At 46.8% G+C, this 20414-nt stretch overlaps 1 protein-coding gene across 1 annotated transcript in view; it reads left to right on the forward strand.

Moving 5' to 3' along the window:
• Nucleotides 1-20414, forward strand: part of HFM1 (helicase for meiosis 1) — a 3254758-nt gene that overhangs the window by 159228 nt on the left and 3075116 nt on the right. Inside the window, exon 3 of the mRNA XM_044086815.1 lies at nucleotides 17894-17964. Within this exon, the coding sequence (XP_043942750.1) occupies nucleotides 17894-17964 (71 nt within the window). The remainder of the gene's footprint in view (nucleotides 1-17893; nucleotides 17965-20414) is intronic.

The raw sequence follows: 20414 nt of genomic DNA on the forward strand, positions 1-20414 counted from the left end.
AGTGATATTCTGTCTAATGTACAGCACATTTTATTGGCATCCCATAAACCATCCACCAGGAATCTCTACCTTAGTAAATGGAAGAGATTTTCTATCTCGGCTTATGATAACAGTCTTGACCCCTTTTCACTTCCAGTGGGAAAAGTTCTAGAGTTTTTAGCTACTATTTTAGGTAAAGGGGCTTCTGCTTCTACTGTTAAAGTTATACTGGCAGCCATTTAAAGTTTTCATAACGGTCTCAGTGACCAGCCCTTAATTTCTCACAGATGTTGTAAGGTTTTACTTAAGGGGACAATTCATTTAAAGCCCCCATTCAAAGATCCTCTACCACCATGGTACCTGACGATTGACTTGCAGTCAGTTGCATTATCACCCTTTGAACCTGCAGCTACCTGTGACTTAAAGTTCCTCTCTTGGAAAACGCTTTTACGTATAGCTGTCACCTCTGTGAGATGAGTTTCTGGATTACAAGCTCTATGTTCAAAGTCTTACTAGTTTTCAATAAAGACAGAGTTTCACTCAGAACAAACCTATCCTTTCTTCCTAAAGTGGTTTCAGTGGCCAACATCAATCAGTCTATAGATTTGCCTGTATTTTTCCCAGATTTTTCTAATAAAGGCGAATATTGTTTACACCTTTTGGATGTGTACAGGCAGTTACATTTTTACCTGAACAGAACTAAACAATTCAGACAATCAGAACGGTTATTTGTTTCATTTGTGGGTACAACCTTTGGCAAACCTGTCTCTAAGGTTACTCTGTCAAGATGAGATTGTATCTCCTTTATTTACACTAAAAAGAACCTAAAGCTTCCTATGCCTGTGAAGGCACATTCCACCAGATCTATGGCAACATCAGCTGCTTTTCATTCTAAAGATTCCATGTCTGAGATTTACGCAGTTGCAACTTGGGCTACCCCACATACCTTTATTACTCATTACAAATTGGATATGGTCTCCAGGGGGAGTCCCTCCTTTGGTTCTATGGTTCTCAGGAATGTACTTCCATAGGACCACCCAGGATCTAAGGTAACTGGGGACTCTGTCCCAGAAGTCAAGAATAGATGATGATTGACAACGTCAGATAAAGACGTTATGTTTTACCATAATGTCCCATCTGTGTTGTCAGTCTTCATCTATTCTTGATCCCACCTCACTTGCCCCCTCCTAGAGAGTCCTGGTGGAGCGACTTGCTGTTTTGGGATACCCTGTTAGGATATACTTTGGACGTGGCTTCTGACTTGAGTTAAGTCTCACTGTATTGTTTCTGTAAGTCTCCAAACTCGATTTGAGGTAATGTAGACAATGGCATTGTGGGTAGACTATTAGCTCGAGAGATTTGTGGCTGACACGAGCTATATAACTGCCAGTTTGGTTCCGAATATCAGAACCGTAACTGAGAAGTCAAGAGTAGATGAAGATCGACAACACAGATGGAACGTTATGGTAAGTCATAACTTCTTTTTACTGACATACTATGCCATGCCAAAGCAAAGGTATATTCCACAGCAGCTGGGGGGAGGGTGTACCACAAAGCAGCAGGTTAACAGAATCAAAAGGACATGAAGAGTTTTTTGATGTCCATACAGGGGATCAGCAGTACTAGGATAACAGTAGTCACTGGCTTTAGGTTGAACACACTCTTATGTCCCAGTGGATGATGTGCCAGCTTAGTACTACGCTCATCAGACTTCTGTACAACAGTACTCCACTTATAGTGTGTAGGATGATCACAGCATATATTACCTATGTTTTTTATAGGTACATAATGTATGCAGCCACATCAGGACAACAGCAGACATGGACTGGGGCTGTATGGTACGTTTTTCATGGGCACCCTTAGTGTGCATGCATTAGGGGCATAGGTTCATAGGTTCATAGATTAGTACTAAGCTAACTTCCTTTGTGAGCCATTTTAAGCTTAGCCAATTATCCCTTGTGAGACTCAAACCCTGCACCTTGTGTTTGTAAGGCAAACACCTTAACCATTAGGCCACCCTCCCAACCCAGCTTTAGTACAGGTGGTAATACTCCAGTGTTTCTTTTTGTGTATATTTATAAGGCACTGCACTGCTACATTGACATTTGTATAGGCTGGAGAAGGACAACAGGCTAATTTTTGCAACCATGTAGGGACAGACAATGATTACAGGACACAAATATGCCAGCCACACATGACACAGTGGCACTGTCTGTCACAAGTCTGGGTGGACATCCACCAGGAGTACAGACTGAAGGTGTAGCTTCATCCACAAATGAACCTGAAGTTATACAGTTTGAACATTCACTATCCTCAATGGTGAAGGGGTCCACCATGGCTTTGAGCATCAGCAATGCTCCTGCTGTGGCTGCAGGTGAGCTCAACTCATCTAATGTAAGTACACCTAACAATGTGTAGCCTTTCAGGGGTCATCAGTGCTGTGACACAACTGACCGCTGATATGTGGATGGCACTTTGGAACAATCAGCAGATATATTGGACTGTCATCACGGCATCATTTACTATAACCCAGTTCAGCATGGAGCTGATTGCTGCATTGTGTGGCATTCAGGATGCTGAGTCACAGCTCTGAAAATAGCTCTGTGAGGACATGGAGTCAAGAGACACAGTACTTATTGCTCTTATGAGGCCAGCCTATGGTGGTACACACTGCTTCCATCTCTTTCTCCATGTGAAGGACTGCCTCTGATGCTGTCACTGTCCACACTGGTAGGTTTGCCTGAGGACAGGATAGGGTGCATTCTTGCAAGGGTCTTGTAGGGGCCATTACAGGGTACACACACTCACTTCCTGCATAAGGAAGTGTAAGACTGTTTCACCCCTCAGCATAAGCAGAGGCAACCCCTAACCCCTTTTGGCAGGACACCTCACAAGCAGACCATCCTGGTCATTGCCCCATAGTCACATACTATCTCTGCAGGGGGCAATCCCTAGTCTTCATACAACAAGCCAGCAGGACCTCAGATCTTAGTCATATAGTATTACCCCCACCCCATTTTAAGAGGAACTTATACCTGACATGAATTACCCATCACCTTGAGATCCCTGTCTCCACCTCCTGTGAAATACTGCCCCATAGTTATGGAAAGAGCCATGTGCTATTATGTCCTTTAGTCACTCATGCACAAGAAGATGACTGTGACCCACTCAAACCTCCCTCCCTTCCTTCCGTCTGTGTGGTACTGTGGGAGTGTCCGATGTACAGCATAATTTGAGCGTCTACTGACCAGTGCTACTTGATATTAATACTGCGTGCATAATGTTTGCTCTTTGTTACTGCATGCTCACTGTGTGCTGTTCAAGGTCCATATTCCTGGACTAGATGTCTCCTCTTCTCCAACTTTGCAATCTACTGTGTCCATTGCTGTGTGGGGTGGGTTATGTAGCTTTTGCTTGCTACTGTTCTAACTCTCGCTCATTGCACAGTGGTGTTGATGTGCTTTCTCTGCTGGCTGTGTGTGTGTGTGTGTGTGTGTGTGTGTGTGTGTGTGTGTGTGTGTGTGTGTGTGTGTGTGTGTGTGTGTGTGTGTGTGTAGTCCAACTGTAACATTACCCTGGGCAGCTGAAGCTATTTTATCACCAGCATACTATGTAGCTTGCAGCATGCCTGGAATACCTTATACACTATGTCAGGATTGCACTGAATACCCCTAGACATATCAAAGCAGTGGCTAAACACATGCTGTATAATATTGTGTGCATATGTGTACGTGCATGTATGTGTGTGTGTGTGTGTGTGTGTGTGTGTGTGTGTGTGTGTGTGTGTGTGTGTGTGTGTGTGTGTGTGGTCCAACTCCTGGGCATCTGAAGCTGTTCTATCACCAGCATGCTATGTAGCTTGCAGCATGCCGGGAATACTTTATAGACTGTGTCAGGATTGCACTGAATACTCCCTAGACATATCAAGGCAGTGGCTGAACACATGCTGTATAATATTGTGTGCACATGTGTACATGCGTGTGTGTGTGTGTGTGTGTGTGTGTGTGTGTATGTGTGCGTGTGTGTGTGTCTGCTCCAACTGTACCAGTATGCTGTGCTGCTAAGCCTATCTTATCACCGACATATGTACTTTGCAGCATGCTAACAATATCTTACTGGCAGTGTGACGACCTACCACTGCCAACCAATTTGTGACGTGGATATCCCACCTGTGGGCCAGTATTCAAGGAGCCTCAATCCTTACCGCTGGCACCTGTGGGAGGACATTCATTGGCAGGATAACAGGTACACACAGTATTTCCAGATACAGTTCTCTGCATCAAGTGCAATTTCCCTTAAGAGCACACAGAGACCACAGTCAGTCTGGGGCTGGCTTCTCCCTCTTCCTCCAGATCCCCAGCAAGACTCCCTACCAGCACAGCTATAGAGTTGAGATCTCAGCTGAGTGATCAAGCCAAAACCTTCAGCACCCTTTCTCCCTGCCCAAGTAGCTGACACACACACTCTTTGAGGTTTGATTTACACACACACACACACACACACACACACACACACACACACACACACACACACACACACACATACACACACACACACACACACACACACACACACACACACACACACACACACACACACACACACACACACACACACACACACACGCACACCTGAGAAAGGCTGGCACAGATTTACTAGCTGTGCCCCCTTCTGTCCAGACTATAAGGTATACTAGTCGCTCCTCAACAGCTACTTTAATGCCCCTAGAAAAGGGTGTCCAATCTTACTGTGTTAGATTAATATTAATATTACTGTTAATACAAATGGTAGTTTGACCAAGAGCAAGGCTATTAGGAGTGGCCCACACAGTGCCACCAAATAAATATGCAAGTACTCTCAGAACTTAAATATCTCTACAAAGATCAGCCACAATGAGAGGTTTAAATATATTTAATAATAATATATATTCACAGTGACAGCAGAGTTCAAAACACAGGAAATATTTAAAATAACATTGCAGGACAGGCTCAGATAAATAAAGTAAAATAATATCTAAAATAAATTTCACTATATTCCTGACTGTATCTAAGAGAATTAATATACCCTAAAAATGTACTAATAGAGCAAGGCAGATGATGTAGTGAAGGGTTCTTCTTGTTGTCAGGTCCAAGACAGAATACAGAATGCTCTGTCTCACTTCTCAAAATAACATCTAAAATATTACTGCTGGGATAGCTTGCAGAATGACATCACTTCTTGTCATTTGACTTCTAGTTCCCAGGCAAAACCCCCACTGCTGAAGCTGGCATGATTTAGCAGTTATGTGTAAAAATACTCATACAAAGGCTTTTGCTCAGATCTTTGGCAGGTACTGGAAGTCATAAAACAATTGCATTCCTTCATGCTTTCAAAGTAGTAATTACTTCACCACAAAGACAATACAGAAAATCTCCTAGTAGTGTCTCTGGCTGCATTGAAACTTCTGAGATAGCCTCTTTATGGCCTAGCCTATAAAGTAATTTAATTTCAGATAGTTTTGTAAAGTTTGCAAGACTGAGGATGTTATGTGATCCTATCTCACCTACATTCAGTACTGATGGGCTCGGAGACGATCCCTCGGCTCCAACTCGGCACGCTATGCTATAGAGCGAAGCCTCTTATTGGCTGAGCTATTTCTTATCCCAGGATGCACCACCACTAATCCCCCAGATCTCGTTTGCCACTTACAAGCTAGGACGTGGTCTCAAACTTGGCTGGGCTAAGTACTGTTTTATTCAAAGTTTTCCTGTCAGGAATTTTGCTATTTTGAACCCAAAAGCTGTTTTAACAGCTATTGTTGTTGTACGAGTGTATTTGGAGAAAATTTGTTGAGAAAGACTGTGATGTGAGAGTGTTCGATCTCGCCGTTTGTTCTTACACCTGGGTTTGGAGCCGATCCTCGGCTCCGTGTCGGCCGCTTGCAAGCTCTGCATCGAGAAGAAGCTCGAGACTAACCTAACTCCCACAATCCCCCTCTGCCTTTACCTCAGATCTAGTTTGCCGCTGCAGCGTTCGCATCACTTGATCGAGCTCGAGCACCTAAAGCTAAGATTTAAGGATTTTTTCTTGTATTCTTGAAAATTATATTTTTCTATATCTTGTTTGTTGACTGTGTGTCTGTGTGATACTGTCTTGAGGATATTCTCGGTACCAGTTAAAGTTTTTTAACTTGTTTAGAGTTTCCCTCGGGGCCTATCCCACCCTTTACAGGACTTGACTACCGGATTAGACTTTTCTTGCTGGATTTGACAATTTTATCGGATTTGACTTTCATAACTGGACTTGACCCTTTCTTGTTACTATCCCTATTGTTAGCTTTACAAAAATGTCTGAGAAAGCTAAATCGGGGTTTAAACGTTGCCAATGTGGGCAAAAGATGTCAGTTACTGACAATCATAGTTCCTGCGTCTACTGTCTTGGCCCTCTCCATCTGCAAGAAGACTGTTCAATTTGTCATTCTTTCAGTGGGAGGGTCATGACAGATAGGCGCAGGAAACTCATGGATAGGAGTTTGTTAAAACCTACTTTTCAAGAGGCTCTGGATGCTTCAGACCAGGCATCCAAATCCTCGAAGGAATCGAAGACGTCGGAGCCCAAGTCATCGGCTCCGAGCTCTTCAGTTAAGGTTCGATCACCGGTTCCACAGACTTCGGGACCGAGTGTTCAACTGTTGTCAGTTTCGAGCCTCGAGTCTTGGAACCCGGTGACGGAGCTCCCTCCCCCGACACTGTTGAGGTCGGCTCCGTCTTCGATTCCTTCGACCCGTTCTTCCAGGCCCCTCTCCGACACCGATGTAGACCGCGTAGTGCAGAAGTTAATGGAGAATACGGCCTTATCCAAACTCATCTCGGTCTCCTCTCAATTGGTGTCGAGACTTGAAGGCCTCCCATTATCTCCATCTGTTCCTCCTCCGAGACCTGTCCAGTCTTTGGAGCCGGAAGAAGCTGATCTGCTGATTGTGGAGCCCTCGGTGCCAGAACCGTCCTTTTCTCGGTCGGCTCCGTTCACCTCGACTCCGTCGGATCCGGTACCGGAGTCTCGGAGCCGAAGATCCATCCTTGATTCCGGGACCGAGAGTCGGACCGATGTTTCGGTTCCGACTCTCCCTCTCGGGGCCTCGGCTCGGATCGACTCGGTTCCGTCCTCGGGGTCGATGCCTTCGGTGCCTGTTTCGGGGATTCTTTCCATTTCTTCGGAACCGGGAGATACCTCGACTCGGGACCCGGGGGCCTTCGACCTCATGAGGAAGGTGTTGTCTACCCAGACAACCACATCAGTAGAAGCAGCCTCTCCTCCCCATAAAGGACCGTTATCCTCCTCTGCACCCACGGCTACATCCAAGCGTTGAGCACCTGTGTCTCAGCCCCCCCTGGAGGGTGCCCCCTCTTCCTCGGAGGCTTCTTCGGATGCTCCCCCCGAAGAAGTCCCTAGGAAAAGATTCTCCACAAGAATCATTGACATCGGACACTGACTTGGATGAGTCAGAAGGGTCCCCAAAGTCACCTTCAGAGGATGTCTCTTTTTCTGACATCTTGGAGATCCTAAAACAGAGAGGTGATTGGCAATCCCTCCTTCTGAGGATGAGTCAGTCTTGCTGAAGGCATTTGGTGCTCGCCCTTCCTCCTCCTGGGTCACTCCGCCCTTCGATGAGTTAATGGAGCTGATTGCTCGAAGGGCGTGGGAGACACCTGACACGGTGGAACCAGTCCCTAGAAAGCCTAATAAGTATATTACTGCACCCCAAAACAAGGCTTATCTCACAAAGGGAGTTCCAGTGGACGCTATGGTGGTGGCAGCGGCCACGAAAAAGGAGATGTCGGAATCTTCCTCATCTGTCCATCCGCCTAACAAAGATTCTAGGACTATGGACAGGTAAGGGAAGTGCATTTTTAGTTCAGCGGCTTTTTCTATGCGATCCCTGAACTATTTGACCCACTTTACACGACTACTGAGGGATCTAATCAAAGAGTTGGGAGATACCCTCCAGGGTACTACAGATGCTGCTGTTTCAGAGAAAGTTACAGCACATCTCAATACCCTTACATCCATTGTAAACTCGTCCATGAGGCTGATCTCATATGCAGCCGAAGGATCGAGTAGGGCAGCAGCTTCAGCGATTGCTCTTCGTAGACAATCCTGGATGCGCTTATGTTCATTTGTGGAAGCCTTCAAGTCTTCCTTTACTAACGCCCCATTTGACGGTGCCACTCTCTTTGGCCCCAAAGTAAAGGAGACCCTTACCCGGTGTGAACAGGAGGGAAAGACTCTGTCTGCTGTCGGAGTCCGTTTTTCCACCCCATCCAGACCGTACCCCAAAGGGCAACGCGGTGGAAAAATGTGGTTTCGAAAACCCCAAGGATCTTTCCCAGGCACACAGGGTGATGCCCCCTCTAGAGGCAGAGGAGGGTTGCAGAGGTGGAATACGCCGCCCGGCGGCAGAGGGGTCCGCAAAACCAAGGTGACAGGGATACCCCCCCTGGAAAACCTTTCCAGCACTCCTGAGAGGAGGCCCGACTGTCCTGCTCTGGAGGCAGTCGGGGGTCACTTAGCTTTATACCCTCAGGCCTGGCAAAATCTTACATCAGACAACTGGGTAAAAAGAGTTGTTACCAGAGGCTACAGAATACCCTTCCTACTGCCCCCCATTCCAATGAAAACACTCCCAGATGTGCCGCCCCATCTGCGAGATCCTGCAGCTATAGAAATTTCAAAGCTGCTAAAAAAAGAGTCATCCAACCAGTCCCAGCGGACCAAAGAGGATTCGGAACTTACTCAATGTTCTTTTTAGTTCCAAAGAAGACGGGACTGGAGGCCGATTCTGGACCTAAGCAACCTCAATACCTTCGTCAAGAAAGAAAAGTTCCGAATGGTCACGCTTCAATCGATCCTTCCCTTTTTACAGAAGGACGACTGGATGTGCTCAATAGATCTAAAGGACGCGTACTACCACATCAAAATGGCCAGGGCGTCCAGGGATCACTTGCGCTTCCGGCTGGGAGCCAGCCACTTTCAGTTTCGAGCCCTGCCCTTTGGTCTGACCTCAGCCCCCAGGGTTTTCACCAAATGCATGGCAGTGGTGGCGTCTCACCTGAGACGCCTGGGATTCCAGGTGTTTCCATATCTGGACGACTGGCTCCTATCTGCCACCACCCAGCGTCAACTAATACAGGCCAGGGATTACACACTACAGCTTTGTATTCACCTCGGAATTTCCGTAAATTTCGAAAAATCTTCACTACAGCCATCACAGCATATCTTATTCATAGGAGCAGAATTGGATACGCATCATTTAATTCTAAGGCTTCCTCCGGAAAGGATAGCCTCACTGCAAAGCCACATATCTCTTCTTCTGAAGGTTTTGGGTCTCATGGCAGCTTCCCTCATTGCGATACCATTGGGAAGACTGCACATGAGAGTTCTGCAATGGCTACTGTTTGCACAATGGTCGTTCCAACAACTTCCTCTGACACACAAAATTCTGATCATGAACACATGCAAATCACACCTAGCCTGGTGGCTTCAAACTTGCAACCTTTCCAGCGGAAGACCATTTGTGCTACCCACGCCGACAGCTACGGTGACCACGGACGCTTCCCTGATAGGGTGGGGGGGCATCTTTCAGGGACAGACAGTCCAAGGCGAATGGACCGAGTTAGAGTACAATCTGCACATTAATGTTCTAGAGTTGAGGGCAGTGTTTCTAGCGTTGCAACACTTTGCTCCCCTTCTTCCTCTAGGGACTATTGCAGTACAGACGGACAACATGTCCGTAGTCTGGTACATAAACAAGCAAGGGGGAACCAAGTCTTATCAACTATGCAGAGAGGCCATGAGAATCTGGCAATGGGCGGAGTCCACAGGTCGCTTTCTGATCGCAATGCATATCCCGGGGTCATCCAACGTCATAGCCGACAGGCTGAGCAGAGCAATCCTGTTGCCTCACGAGTGGTCCCTCAAACAGTCAGTTGCGAAGAGAATTTTTCGCAAGTGGGGCCAGCCTTCCTGCGATCTTTTTGCATCTCCAATGAACGCCAAATGCAGGAGCTACTTTGCCCTATTACCCCCTCCAGGGGAAGTCCCCAGGGACGCGCTGGTTCACGATTGGCCCCGGGTCTCCTGTACGCTTTTCCTCCCTTTCCCCTGATTGCAAAGTTTCTGCAGAAAGCCAACAACTTGCAAAGGACGATAATCCTCATTGCCCCATTCTGGCCTCGTCAAATTTGGTTTCCCTTTCTTCTGGCACATCGCATTCGGGGACCCTGGATGCTGGACCCGGAACCAGATCTACTGATCCACTCGTCAGGGGCTCCCCACCCCTCGCTCTTGTCACTCCACCTAGCAGCTTGGCTGATCCGCTTCCCTACTTAGCCAGGTCTGATCTTCTCTCACCTGCAGTTCAGAATATACTAGTAGCTTCTCATAAAGCTTCCACTACAAAGACCTACACTAGTAAATGGAAGTGTTTTGTGTTCTGGGCAAATACACAGCATTTGGACCCTGTTATAGCTCCTTTAAACAAGATCTTGGAGTTTTTGACAGAATTGTTTCACCAAGGAGCTTCTCCAGCCACTTTAAGGGTGCAATTGGCTGCCATTTCCAACTTTCATGTGGAAGAATGTGGGGCACCTGTTATGGCTCACAGACTTTGTAAAGCCTTTTTGAAAGGATCTTTCCATATTAGACCACCAGTTAGAACTCCTACATCTCCTTGGAATCTAAATCTCTTATTATCTAAGTTGATGCTACCTCCTTTTGAGCCAGCCTCCTCTTGTTCTTTGAAGTATTTGTCGTGGAAGACCCTCTTTTTGGTAGCCATTACATCCGCTAGGCGAGTGTCTGAGCTTCAGGCTCTTTCCATGAAACACCCTTATCTGATCTTTCATTCTGACAGAGTATCTCTTCGCACTAATCCATTCTTTCTCCCCAAAGTCTGCTCTATTAATAACATTAATCAATCCATTGAACTGCCTACCTTTTTCAAAAATCACTCCAATAAGTTGGAGTATATGTTACACAAGTTGGATGTTCATAGACAACTTAGATTTTACTTGGATAGAACAAAGGATCACAGGAAATCTGATCAACTTTTTGTAGCTTTCGCTGATAGCAGGAAAGGTGTAGCAGTTACTAAACGAACCCTTTCCAAATGGCTAACTGATTGCATTATATTCATTTATGATTCTTCAGAACAAACTTTACCTGGCAAACCCAAGGGGCACTCTACAAGATCAGTTTCTACATCCCTGGCTCATGCAGCTCGCCTACCATTAGACACTATTTGTGCAGCTGCCACTTGCTCTAAACCACATACATTCATTTCTCGTTACAAGGTAGACAGGGTTTCTAGGGACAGGGCAACCTTTGGTTCCACTGTGCTCAAGAACGTTCTCCCGTGTGTTCCTCAGGAACATGGAGCTAGGGACGCTACCCAGGTGTAAGAACAAACGTCGAGATCGAACACTCTCACATTTAGAAGTTATGTCCTTACCATAACGTTCCATGTGGAGTGTTCATCTTGCCTTTGTTCTTACATTCCCACCCTCCCACCCTCAGGAAGAACGTGCAGTTTGGTGCCTGGTCTGGATTATTTGGCTTCTGCTTTGCAGTCATTGTATATATATGTATATCTTGTATATATATATGGATAAGTGCTTGTACAGTATGTTTGTTTTTTTGCATGAATATGCTCTCTCTCTGACTCCTGGTTTGCTTGCAAACTAGATCTGAGGTAAAGGCAGAGGGGGATTGTGGGAGTTTGGTTAGTCTCGAGCTTCTTCTCGATGCAGAGCTTGCAAGCGGCCGACACGGAGCCGAGGATTGGCTCCAAACCCAGGCGTAAGAACAAAGGCGAGATGAACACTCCACATGGAACGTTATGGTAAGGACATAACTTCTAATTTTTTGTTAAGGGAAGGTTTCCCGTTTAAGTTAGAGGGGCCTTCCCCTATTACTATCTAGCGTTTTTTGTGTTTTCAGGAGGTCAAGTACCTGCTTAAGTTAGAGGGTCTTGACCCTCATTTTCAGTGTTCGTGGTACTACTTGTGTATTGTTTTTTCTGACATTGTTTTGTCTCTAAAAAAAAAACTTAAACTTTCTTAGTTTTCACTTTTTTGTGGTAAATCGTGTTTCTTAGTGTTAGTCAGCATGTCTAAGGAACATAGACCCTCTGGGTTTAAAAAGTGCGCGAGGTGTGGTTACAAAATGTCCATAACGGACGACCACTCCTTGTGCGTTTATTGTTTAGGCGCCAAGCACCTACAAGAGTCCTGTAGCGTGTGTCATGCCTTCTCTTCTAGAGTCCTCCAGGAGAGGAAAAATAAATTAATATTATATGGTCCTTGAACTATCTCACGCACTTTACCAGATTTCAGAGGGATCTGATTAAAGAACTTTCCGATACCCTCTTGGGTAACCTGCCTGAGGAGCTGGCCCAGACGGTTGGCTCTCAGCTGGCTACGCTGTCGTCCATATCAAACTCGTCCATGAGGCTCATTTCTTATGCGGCCGAAGGGGCGAGTAGAGCGGCAGGTACAGGCATTGCTCTACGGAGACAAGCCTGGCTCCGCCTGTGTCATTTTGCGGAAGCCTTTAAGTCTTCCTTTGCCGCGCCTTTGATGGGTCCTCCTTGTTTGGACCCAAGGTAAAGGACACACTGACCGCTGCGAGCAAGAAGGTAAGACTTTGACTGCCGTGAGGCACGATTTTCCACTCCTTTCGGCCTTACCCCAAGGCTAAAAGAGGAGGGAAAATGTGGTTCCATAGATCTCAGAAGTCTTACCCCTCACAGCAGGACGATCCCCCTTCTAGAGGCAGGGGAGGGGGAAATTCTTCTGGAAGACGCCGTCCCAGAGGCGGCAGAGGCCCTCGCAACACTGGAGACCGCGAGTCCTTTCGTGGCTCTTCAGCCTTTCACAGTCCCTGAGGGATTGCCCGACTGTGCAGCTCCGGAGCCAGTCGGGGGACGTTTTTCGAGGCACCTAAAAGCCTGGGAAGGTATCACTCAGGACTGATGTGTGCTTCGAATTATCGCCGGAGGTTACATCATCCCTTTTTCTCACTCCCCACCTCAGTCCAAAAAAATCCCGGACCCGCCACCCAGTCAACGGGAAACTGCAGCCTCAGAAGCTTCAAAGCTGCTGCAAAAAGGAGTCGTCCAACCGGTCCCCGCAGACCAGATCGGATTAGGGACTTACTCAAGATTCTTTTTGGTGCCAAAAAAGACCGGGGACTTGAGGCCCATTTTGGATCTCAGCATTCTAAACCGTTCAGTCAAGAAGTCCAAGTTCCGAATGGTCACCCTACAAACCATTCTCCCATTGCTGGAGAAAGGTGTTTGGATGTGCTCCATAGATCTCAAGGATGCTTATTACCATATCATGGTACATCAAGCGTCCAGGAGACATCTGCGCTTCAGCCTAGGAGGCAGTCATTTTCAGTTCCGCACTCTGCCCTTTGGTCTCAACACAGCCCCCAGGGTGTTCACCAAATGTTTGGCAGTCATGACTGCTCACCTGAGAAGTCTAGGATTACAGGTGTTTCCGTATCTAGACGACTGGCTCCTAACTGCCACCTCCCAGCATCTACTGTTGCGGAGCCTACAAGCCACGATATCACTGGGCAATTCCCTTGGAATCACATTCAATTGGCCAAAGTCTGTGTTGCTGCCATCACAACGCATAAGATTCATCGGAGTAGAGATAGACTCAAACCGAATGCGGGTCTATCTACCTACAGACAGGATACAAACCATACAGGCTCAAGTTCGAGCCTTACTTCCCAGATCCAAAGCCCCAGCCAGAATGGTCCTGCAGCTATTGGGATCCATGTCCGCCACGGTTCTTCTAGTTCCCCTAGCAAGGTTGCACATGAGAATTCTCCAGTGGCTTCTTTCAATTCAGTGGTCCTTTCAGGATCTCCCTCTCAGTCACCTCATATGGATCACGGAAACCTGCAAACAGGACCTTCGCTGGTGGCTGGTGCCCTCCAATCTGGATCAGGGACGACCCTTTGTTCCACCTCCTCCTGTGGCCACTTTGACTACGGACGCCTCCCAGATGGGGTGGGGGGGGCATTCCCTGGGCAGGTCAGTCCAAGGCAAATGGCATTCGGAAGAGACCCTACTTCATATCAACATCCTAGAAATGAGGGCGGTGCTTCTGTCCCTTCAAGCCCTTCACGGTTACCTCCCTCAGGGCGTAATTGCCGTTCACTCCGACAACATGTCAATTGTTTGGTACCTGAACAAATAGGGAGGGACCAGATCCTACCCCCTTTGCAGAGAAGCAGTGTCGACCAAACGCTTTCTAGTGGCGACTCATATCCCGGGCAAGTCCAATGTGATAGCCGACAGACTGAGCAGAACTATCCTCTCTCCACACGAGTGGTCTCTGAACATTACAGCTGCAAATCAGATTTTCAGCGAATGGGGAGTTCCGTGTTGCGACCTCTTCGCGACTCCGCTGAATGCGAAGTGCAAAAAGTTCTTCTCCCTTACCCCGGCTCCGGGGAAGAGCCCTATGGACGCACTAGCCCGTCCGTGGCCCACCGGCTTGCTGTATGCCTTTCCTCCAGTTCCTCTCCTTCCCAGGGTGATCCAAAAGGCGTCTCTCTTGGGAAGCAAAATGATCTTAGTTGCTCCTTACTGGCCTCATCAGGTATGGTTCCCCTATCTTCGGAAATATGCACTGGAAGGTCCATGGTTCCTGGATCAGATCCCAGACCTATTGGTTCATCAGTCGGGACTTTTCCACCAGTCCCTACACACCTTAAAATTGACGGCTTGGCTCCTCCTCTTCCGACTATAGTCAGGAATCATGCCTTGGATCCGGAAGTTGTACACATTTTATCCTCGGCCCACAAGTCTGCTACAAAGAAATTGTATTCTAGCAAATGGAAAAGATTTGCTATTTGGGCTCAACTCCGGGGTCTGGATCCCATCACTATTCCCGTATCAGAAGTACTGAAATTTCTAACTTCCCTTTTCAATCAAGGCTCTTCAGTCTCAACTATCAAGGTTCAATTGGCAGCTATTTCCAATTTTCACGAATCTATAAACCCACCTTTAATGAGCAACAGATTGTGTAAGACCTTCTTGAAAGGTGCTGCGCTTTTAAGACCTCCGATTTCTCATCCTGCTCCTCCATGGGATCTCGATGTGGTATTACGTGCCTTAACTTCCTCCCCCTTCGAACTGGCAGCAACATGTGATTTAAAATTTCTATCGTGGAAAACTGCTTTTCTGGTAGCGATTACTTCTGCCAGAAGGGTTTCAGAACTTCAAGCTTTGTCTGTAAAACCTCCGTACTTGGTTTTTCACAAAGATAGAGTATCTCTCAGGCCAAATCCATCCTTTGTCCCTAAAGTTTGTTCCGGTTTCTGCCTACAACAGTCATTAGAACTTCCAGTCTTCTTTCCAAAGTATTCTAACAAAGTGGAATACATATTCCACACATTAGATGTCCACAGGCAATTGCGTTTTTATTTAGATAGAACCAAACAAACAAGAAAATCAGATCAATTGTTTGTATCCTTTTCGGACAATAAATTGGGCAAAGCCGTCACAAAGGTCACTATTGCCAAATGGATCAGGGACTGTATTACTCAAGCTTATTCCTTTTCTAATAAAGAGCTTACGACCTCTGTCAAGGCTCATTCTACAAGAGCTATGGCTACTTCAATAGCATTCCATTCTAAGCTTGCCATTAGTGACATTTGTGCTGTGGCTACGTGGTCCTCCCCGCACACTTTCATTTCCCACTACAAATTGGATGTGGCATCTAGAGGATGAGCATCATTTGGTTCCACAGTGCTCAGGAGTGTTTTCCAGTGAGCCACCCAGGATTTAGGTGCTAGGGACGCTGTCCCATCATTACTGAATGTAGGCGAGATAGGATCACATAACATCTTTTAGTTATGTACTTACCATAACTTTAGATGTTTGGGATCCATCTCGCCTACATTCCTAATAACCCACCCTCCTTCCCCCTTCCTTGGAGATCAGAGGATATCAGAAGGTCCGAATCCTGTTGTTTCATCTTGAAACATCTGGCAGTGTTATATAAACAAGTTGTGTATGTGTGTATGAATGCGGACAAACAAGATCTGGGGGATTAGTGGTGGTGCATCCTGGGATAAGAAATAGCTCAGCCAATAAGAGGCTTCGCTCTATAGCATAGCATGCCGAGTCGGAGCCAAGGGATCGGCTCCGAGCCCATCAGTACTGAATGTAGGCGAGATGGATACCAAACATCTAAAGTTATGGTAAGTACATAACTAAAAGTTAACCCTCCAATTTCCTCTGTTAAAACAGATACATTTAAACAGTTACAATAGTACATGTACATTTCTGTTCTTTGCAGTAGGCACACTGTGGTTAAATTTCAAACACAGCACTTTACAAAAATCTTTTCAACACACGTCTGTACAAAGCAGTTTGATATACACATGACATACAGTTCTAATACATTTGCAACATCAGCATCTTCTATAAATTAGTTTGATATTCACAAATGATGTATAATTATTTATAAAATTCCAGCTTGCTGTGTTGGCAGTACCTTCTTTTGTCACAGACAGTATCCGGGTCATACTGAATGCTCCCTAGATATATCAAGGCGGGGGCTCAACACATGCTGTATGATACTGCACACACAGGCAGAGTGTGTGTGTGGGTGTGTGTGGGTGTGTGGGTGTTTGTGTGTGCGTGTGTGCGTGTGTGTGTGTGTGTGTGTGTGTGTGTGTGTGTGTGTGTGTGTGTGTGTGTGTGAGTGTGTGTGTGTGGTCTTATACTGGAGTTCAACCATGCTTTGGATTACATACAGAAAAGTCACAAGTCAGGGCTCTTGCATGTATTCAGTATCTTAAAATGAGTGTGGAGGGTTAATCCATTTGGACACCTTATAAATGTTGCTGTATACATTAACACTGGCCATTGTGCCTGCACTTTCCAACTTTATTACCTTGTGGAATGCCACTATGCTGGAATTGTCAATATAGCTGAGATATATGCCATGTATGTAAGTCATGCAAACTGCCTGGATGCTGTTTGGACAGACTGGATATGATCCTATGTGCATCAAATAGTACCTGGCAGTTCATGCAGTTGTAACCCTTTCTGTTCACAAACCTTTGCAATTGTGGGCCTGAAGAAGCCTACATTGCTACATATGTGCAGTCTTTGGTAACCAGTGCATCAGGGAGCTAGACAATGTCATAGAAGGCAAGCCTGCTGCTGTTACTATGTTCCGTGGTGTGCTAGGAAACCTAATATGCTATTCCATCTGTAGAAGTATTATGTCAAGGAACGTGCCGAGTATTTTAGAGGTGAAGGCCTGTGAAATACACACTGTATCCCAATTAATCTATGAATAGCCATTAAAACTTAAAGAGAAAAAGATAGAATTACCTTGGTGTCCACAGGTATGGGAAGCCAACACATTCCTAGAGATTCTTTGAGAGTGACACGTCAATGAAATGATATCACAATCTACCCTGAAGTGATTGATAATATCCTGATTCTTGACAGTACCGTTTCCTTTGCTGCAGGACATCATCTTGAGCATACCAGCCAGAAGAGGCACTAATTGCTAATATATGGTGTTACACAACCGATGATGCCAGCCTTCAAATTCTTATTACCTGCAAATGTGTTATTTTTGGCATGCTTTACTCTTTATAGTCAGTTGCATAGTGTTACATAATTTCCTCCACATATGACCATGAAACATGACTGTGTTCACCACGTATTCATAAGTCTTTTGCAGCTTCAGTCATCTTTCCTAAAAGGTGCCACTTAATTTATTGCAAGAATAGTGTATGATATCAGATTCGCATTTAGCAGACAAAGTATAATAGTGATCAGTTTTATGAAATGTGTCTAATACAATATTACTTAATCCTTGACATAGAATTTAAGCTGCTCAGTTCAGACATATTTTCAAAGAATTTCCTTATTTTAACTACATACAGTCTAAAGCTTTGGATGATGTAAGTATTTTTCAAAGTTATTTCTTTGTTTACTTAGTGTTATCTTTGCTGTCTTCCATATTAGCATGTTAAAGAAATTCTGAACAGTTACATGTTATATAAGAAAATTGGTAGATATTACTTGCAGAAGCATCACCAGAACAATTACTCATAAAAATTTAATCTGATGTTGTCCTTTTCATTCTTCCTCACTTGTGGGTTATGGATCCAATCCTCGGGTCTGACTCGGCCGCATACTTCAGACTTTGAATCCATCTCTGGAGCTGCTCCCTCTACCCATAATGCCCCATTCTGTCCTATTGCTTTAGACCTTATTTGCCTCCTTCATGAACAGAAGCAGGTTCCATTCTCAAGTGAATTTAGCTGGTTATTTACTGTAATTTAGATAACTTTCTTTCCTTAGTTTATCCTGCAAAACTATTAATCTGAAGTAGGAGAATTAATTTGTCAGCAACCTGTGGGTATGGATCCGATATCGGATCCGAACCGGCATGGTTTATCCAGCTATGGATCCGAGCTCCTAGCTCCTCCCCTCACCCATAATGCCCTGCTCTCCCTACATGACCTCAGATCTAGTTTGCCGCGTTCATGGTGACAGCTGGATTTTGAGCTCCTGTCAGCTAAGTGGTTTTTTGGTGTTTCTTCATAAATTTTCAGTCAGAAAATTAACCTTTGTGTGAAAGTTGTAGGTTTTCCCTTCTTTAAGATAGTTTTTTGGTTAATTTGGTAAATTTTAGTATCCCTCCCCTCGCTGGTACGTAGCTGTGTGCTTGTGGTTTCTTTGGGGCCTGTGTGAGTGGTTATTGTTTAGTTAATTTACTTTAACTTTCTTAGTTTAAAAAAAAAAAAAAATGTCTGAGGCCCCAAAAGCGATATTTTCAAAATGCTCCGAGTGCGGCCATAAGCTGTTCCCTGCTGATGGCCACACTCGGTACGTTCGATGCCTTGGGGTTGAACACCTCACTTCTGGGTGTTCAATCTGTGCAGGGTTCAACCCCAGGGCATTGAAGGAGCGGAGGTCGAAGCTGGTCTTGGCGGGCCTTTTGCCCCCAGACTCGGCTCGCCTCAGCCCGTTAGTAGTTACCTCGGCGGTTCCTGCCGTGCCTGCTCCCCCTCCTCCTCCCGGGATTCAAACTCCCTCTATGGGTTCGGAGGAGAGGGAAGCCAGGAAGAAGGACTGGAGGGAGAAGCACCACACGCGGCGGGCCGAGACCTCCGTCTCGGCCCCACCGGCTAAGCGGGCTTCTCCTCTGGCCTCTCTAACTGCTGGATCTCCTCCTCCTCGGCTCCAGTCCCCTTCTTTTTCACCGGGGCCTGAGGAGGAAGAGACCCGATCTCCTTCGAGGCTATCGAGGCGGTACTCAAGGCCTACCTCGGTAGCCTGTTCGAGATCGACCTACAGTCTCTCTGACGCTGATCTGGACCAGATGATGCGAAGGTTCATCCAGGCCCAGATGCAGATGGGAGTGCTCCTGCCTTCCCCCCCCCCTGGGGGGAGCTCGACCCCTTTTTTCAAGCCCATAGCTCTTTCTCCGACCCGCTACCTGGGCTCGGAGCGCTTGGAGCCGGGCAGCTTAGGAGCCGGGGGTGGGTCGGCGCCGACAGTACTAGGTACTTCGGATCTGACTTTGCCCTCGAGTGTGTCGGATCCGACCTCTCGGAGCCTCGGTCCGAGCTTCGGATCCGAGGGACTCAGTGTGCCTTCGGCGCCGTCTGTGTCGGAGCGCACTGGTCCCTCGGATCCGAGGGGCTCGGCGCCGTCTCCGATCCACTCCTCGGATCTGAGGGGGAGCCGACTGTCGGATCCTTTGGTCAAGGCCAGCTCCCCTTCGGCTTTTGATGTAGTAGAGAGGGCTCTGTTGAGGGCATCCGGACCCCCGGCCCTTGCTTCGGCTCCGTCCCGCACTCCATCTGCTCTGGGTCAGGCTTCCGTCACCCGGCCACTGGGACAGCCCGCTTCACTGCCCCAAGCAGTTCCTTTGGAACTAGACACAGCTTGCGAGGGCTCCTCGGACAGCCCCCCCGAGGAAGCACCTCGCAAGCACACGTGTAAGAGGAGGCACATAGACTCCCCCGAGTCTTTGACTGAAGACACGGACTTGGAGGAAGGGGAAGGCTCCCCAAGATCACCCCCTGAGGATGTCTCCTTTGGAGACATCATGGAAATGCTTCGTATAAGAGGTGGGTGGTCTGCCCCCAAGTCTTCCTCGGACGAGTCCGTGTTCTTGGAGGCATTTGAAGCGGGCCCATCTACTTCTTGGGTGTCCCCTCCTGCCGACCCCCTGGGGGACCTCATTACCACCAGGGCGTGGAAGGAACCAGACACCGTGGAGCCAATCCCCAAGAGGCCGGACAGGATTCTCAGCTCCCCTGCTGACCTTGCCCATTGGAGTAAGGGACCCCCGGTAGATGCCATGTTGACGGCAGCAGCCACCAAGAGGGAACTTGCT

The sequence above is a fragment of the Protopterus annectens genome, chromosome 10.part0 (assembly GCF_019279795.1).
Source record: "Protopterus annectens isolate FY-2018-M chromosome 10.part0, PAN1.0, whole genome shotgun sequence".
Lineage (NCBI taxonomy): Eukaryota > Metazoa > Chordata > Ceratodontiformes > Protopteridae > Protopterus > Protopterus annectens.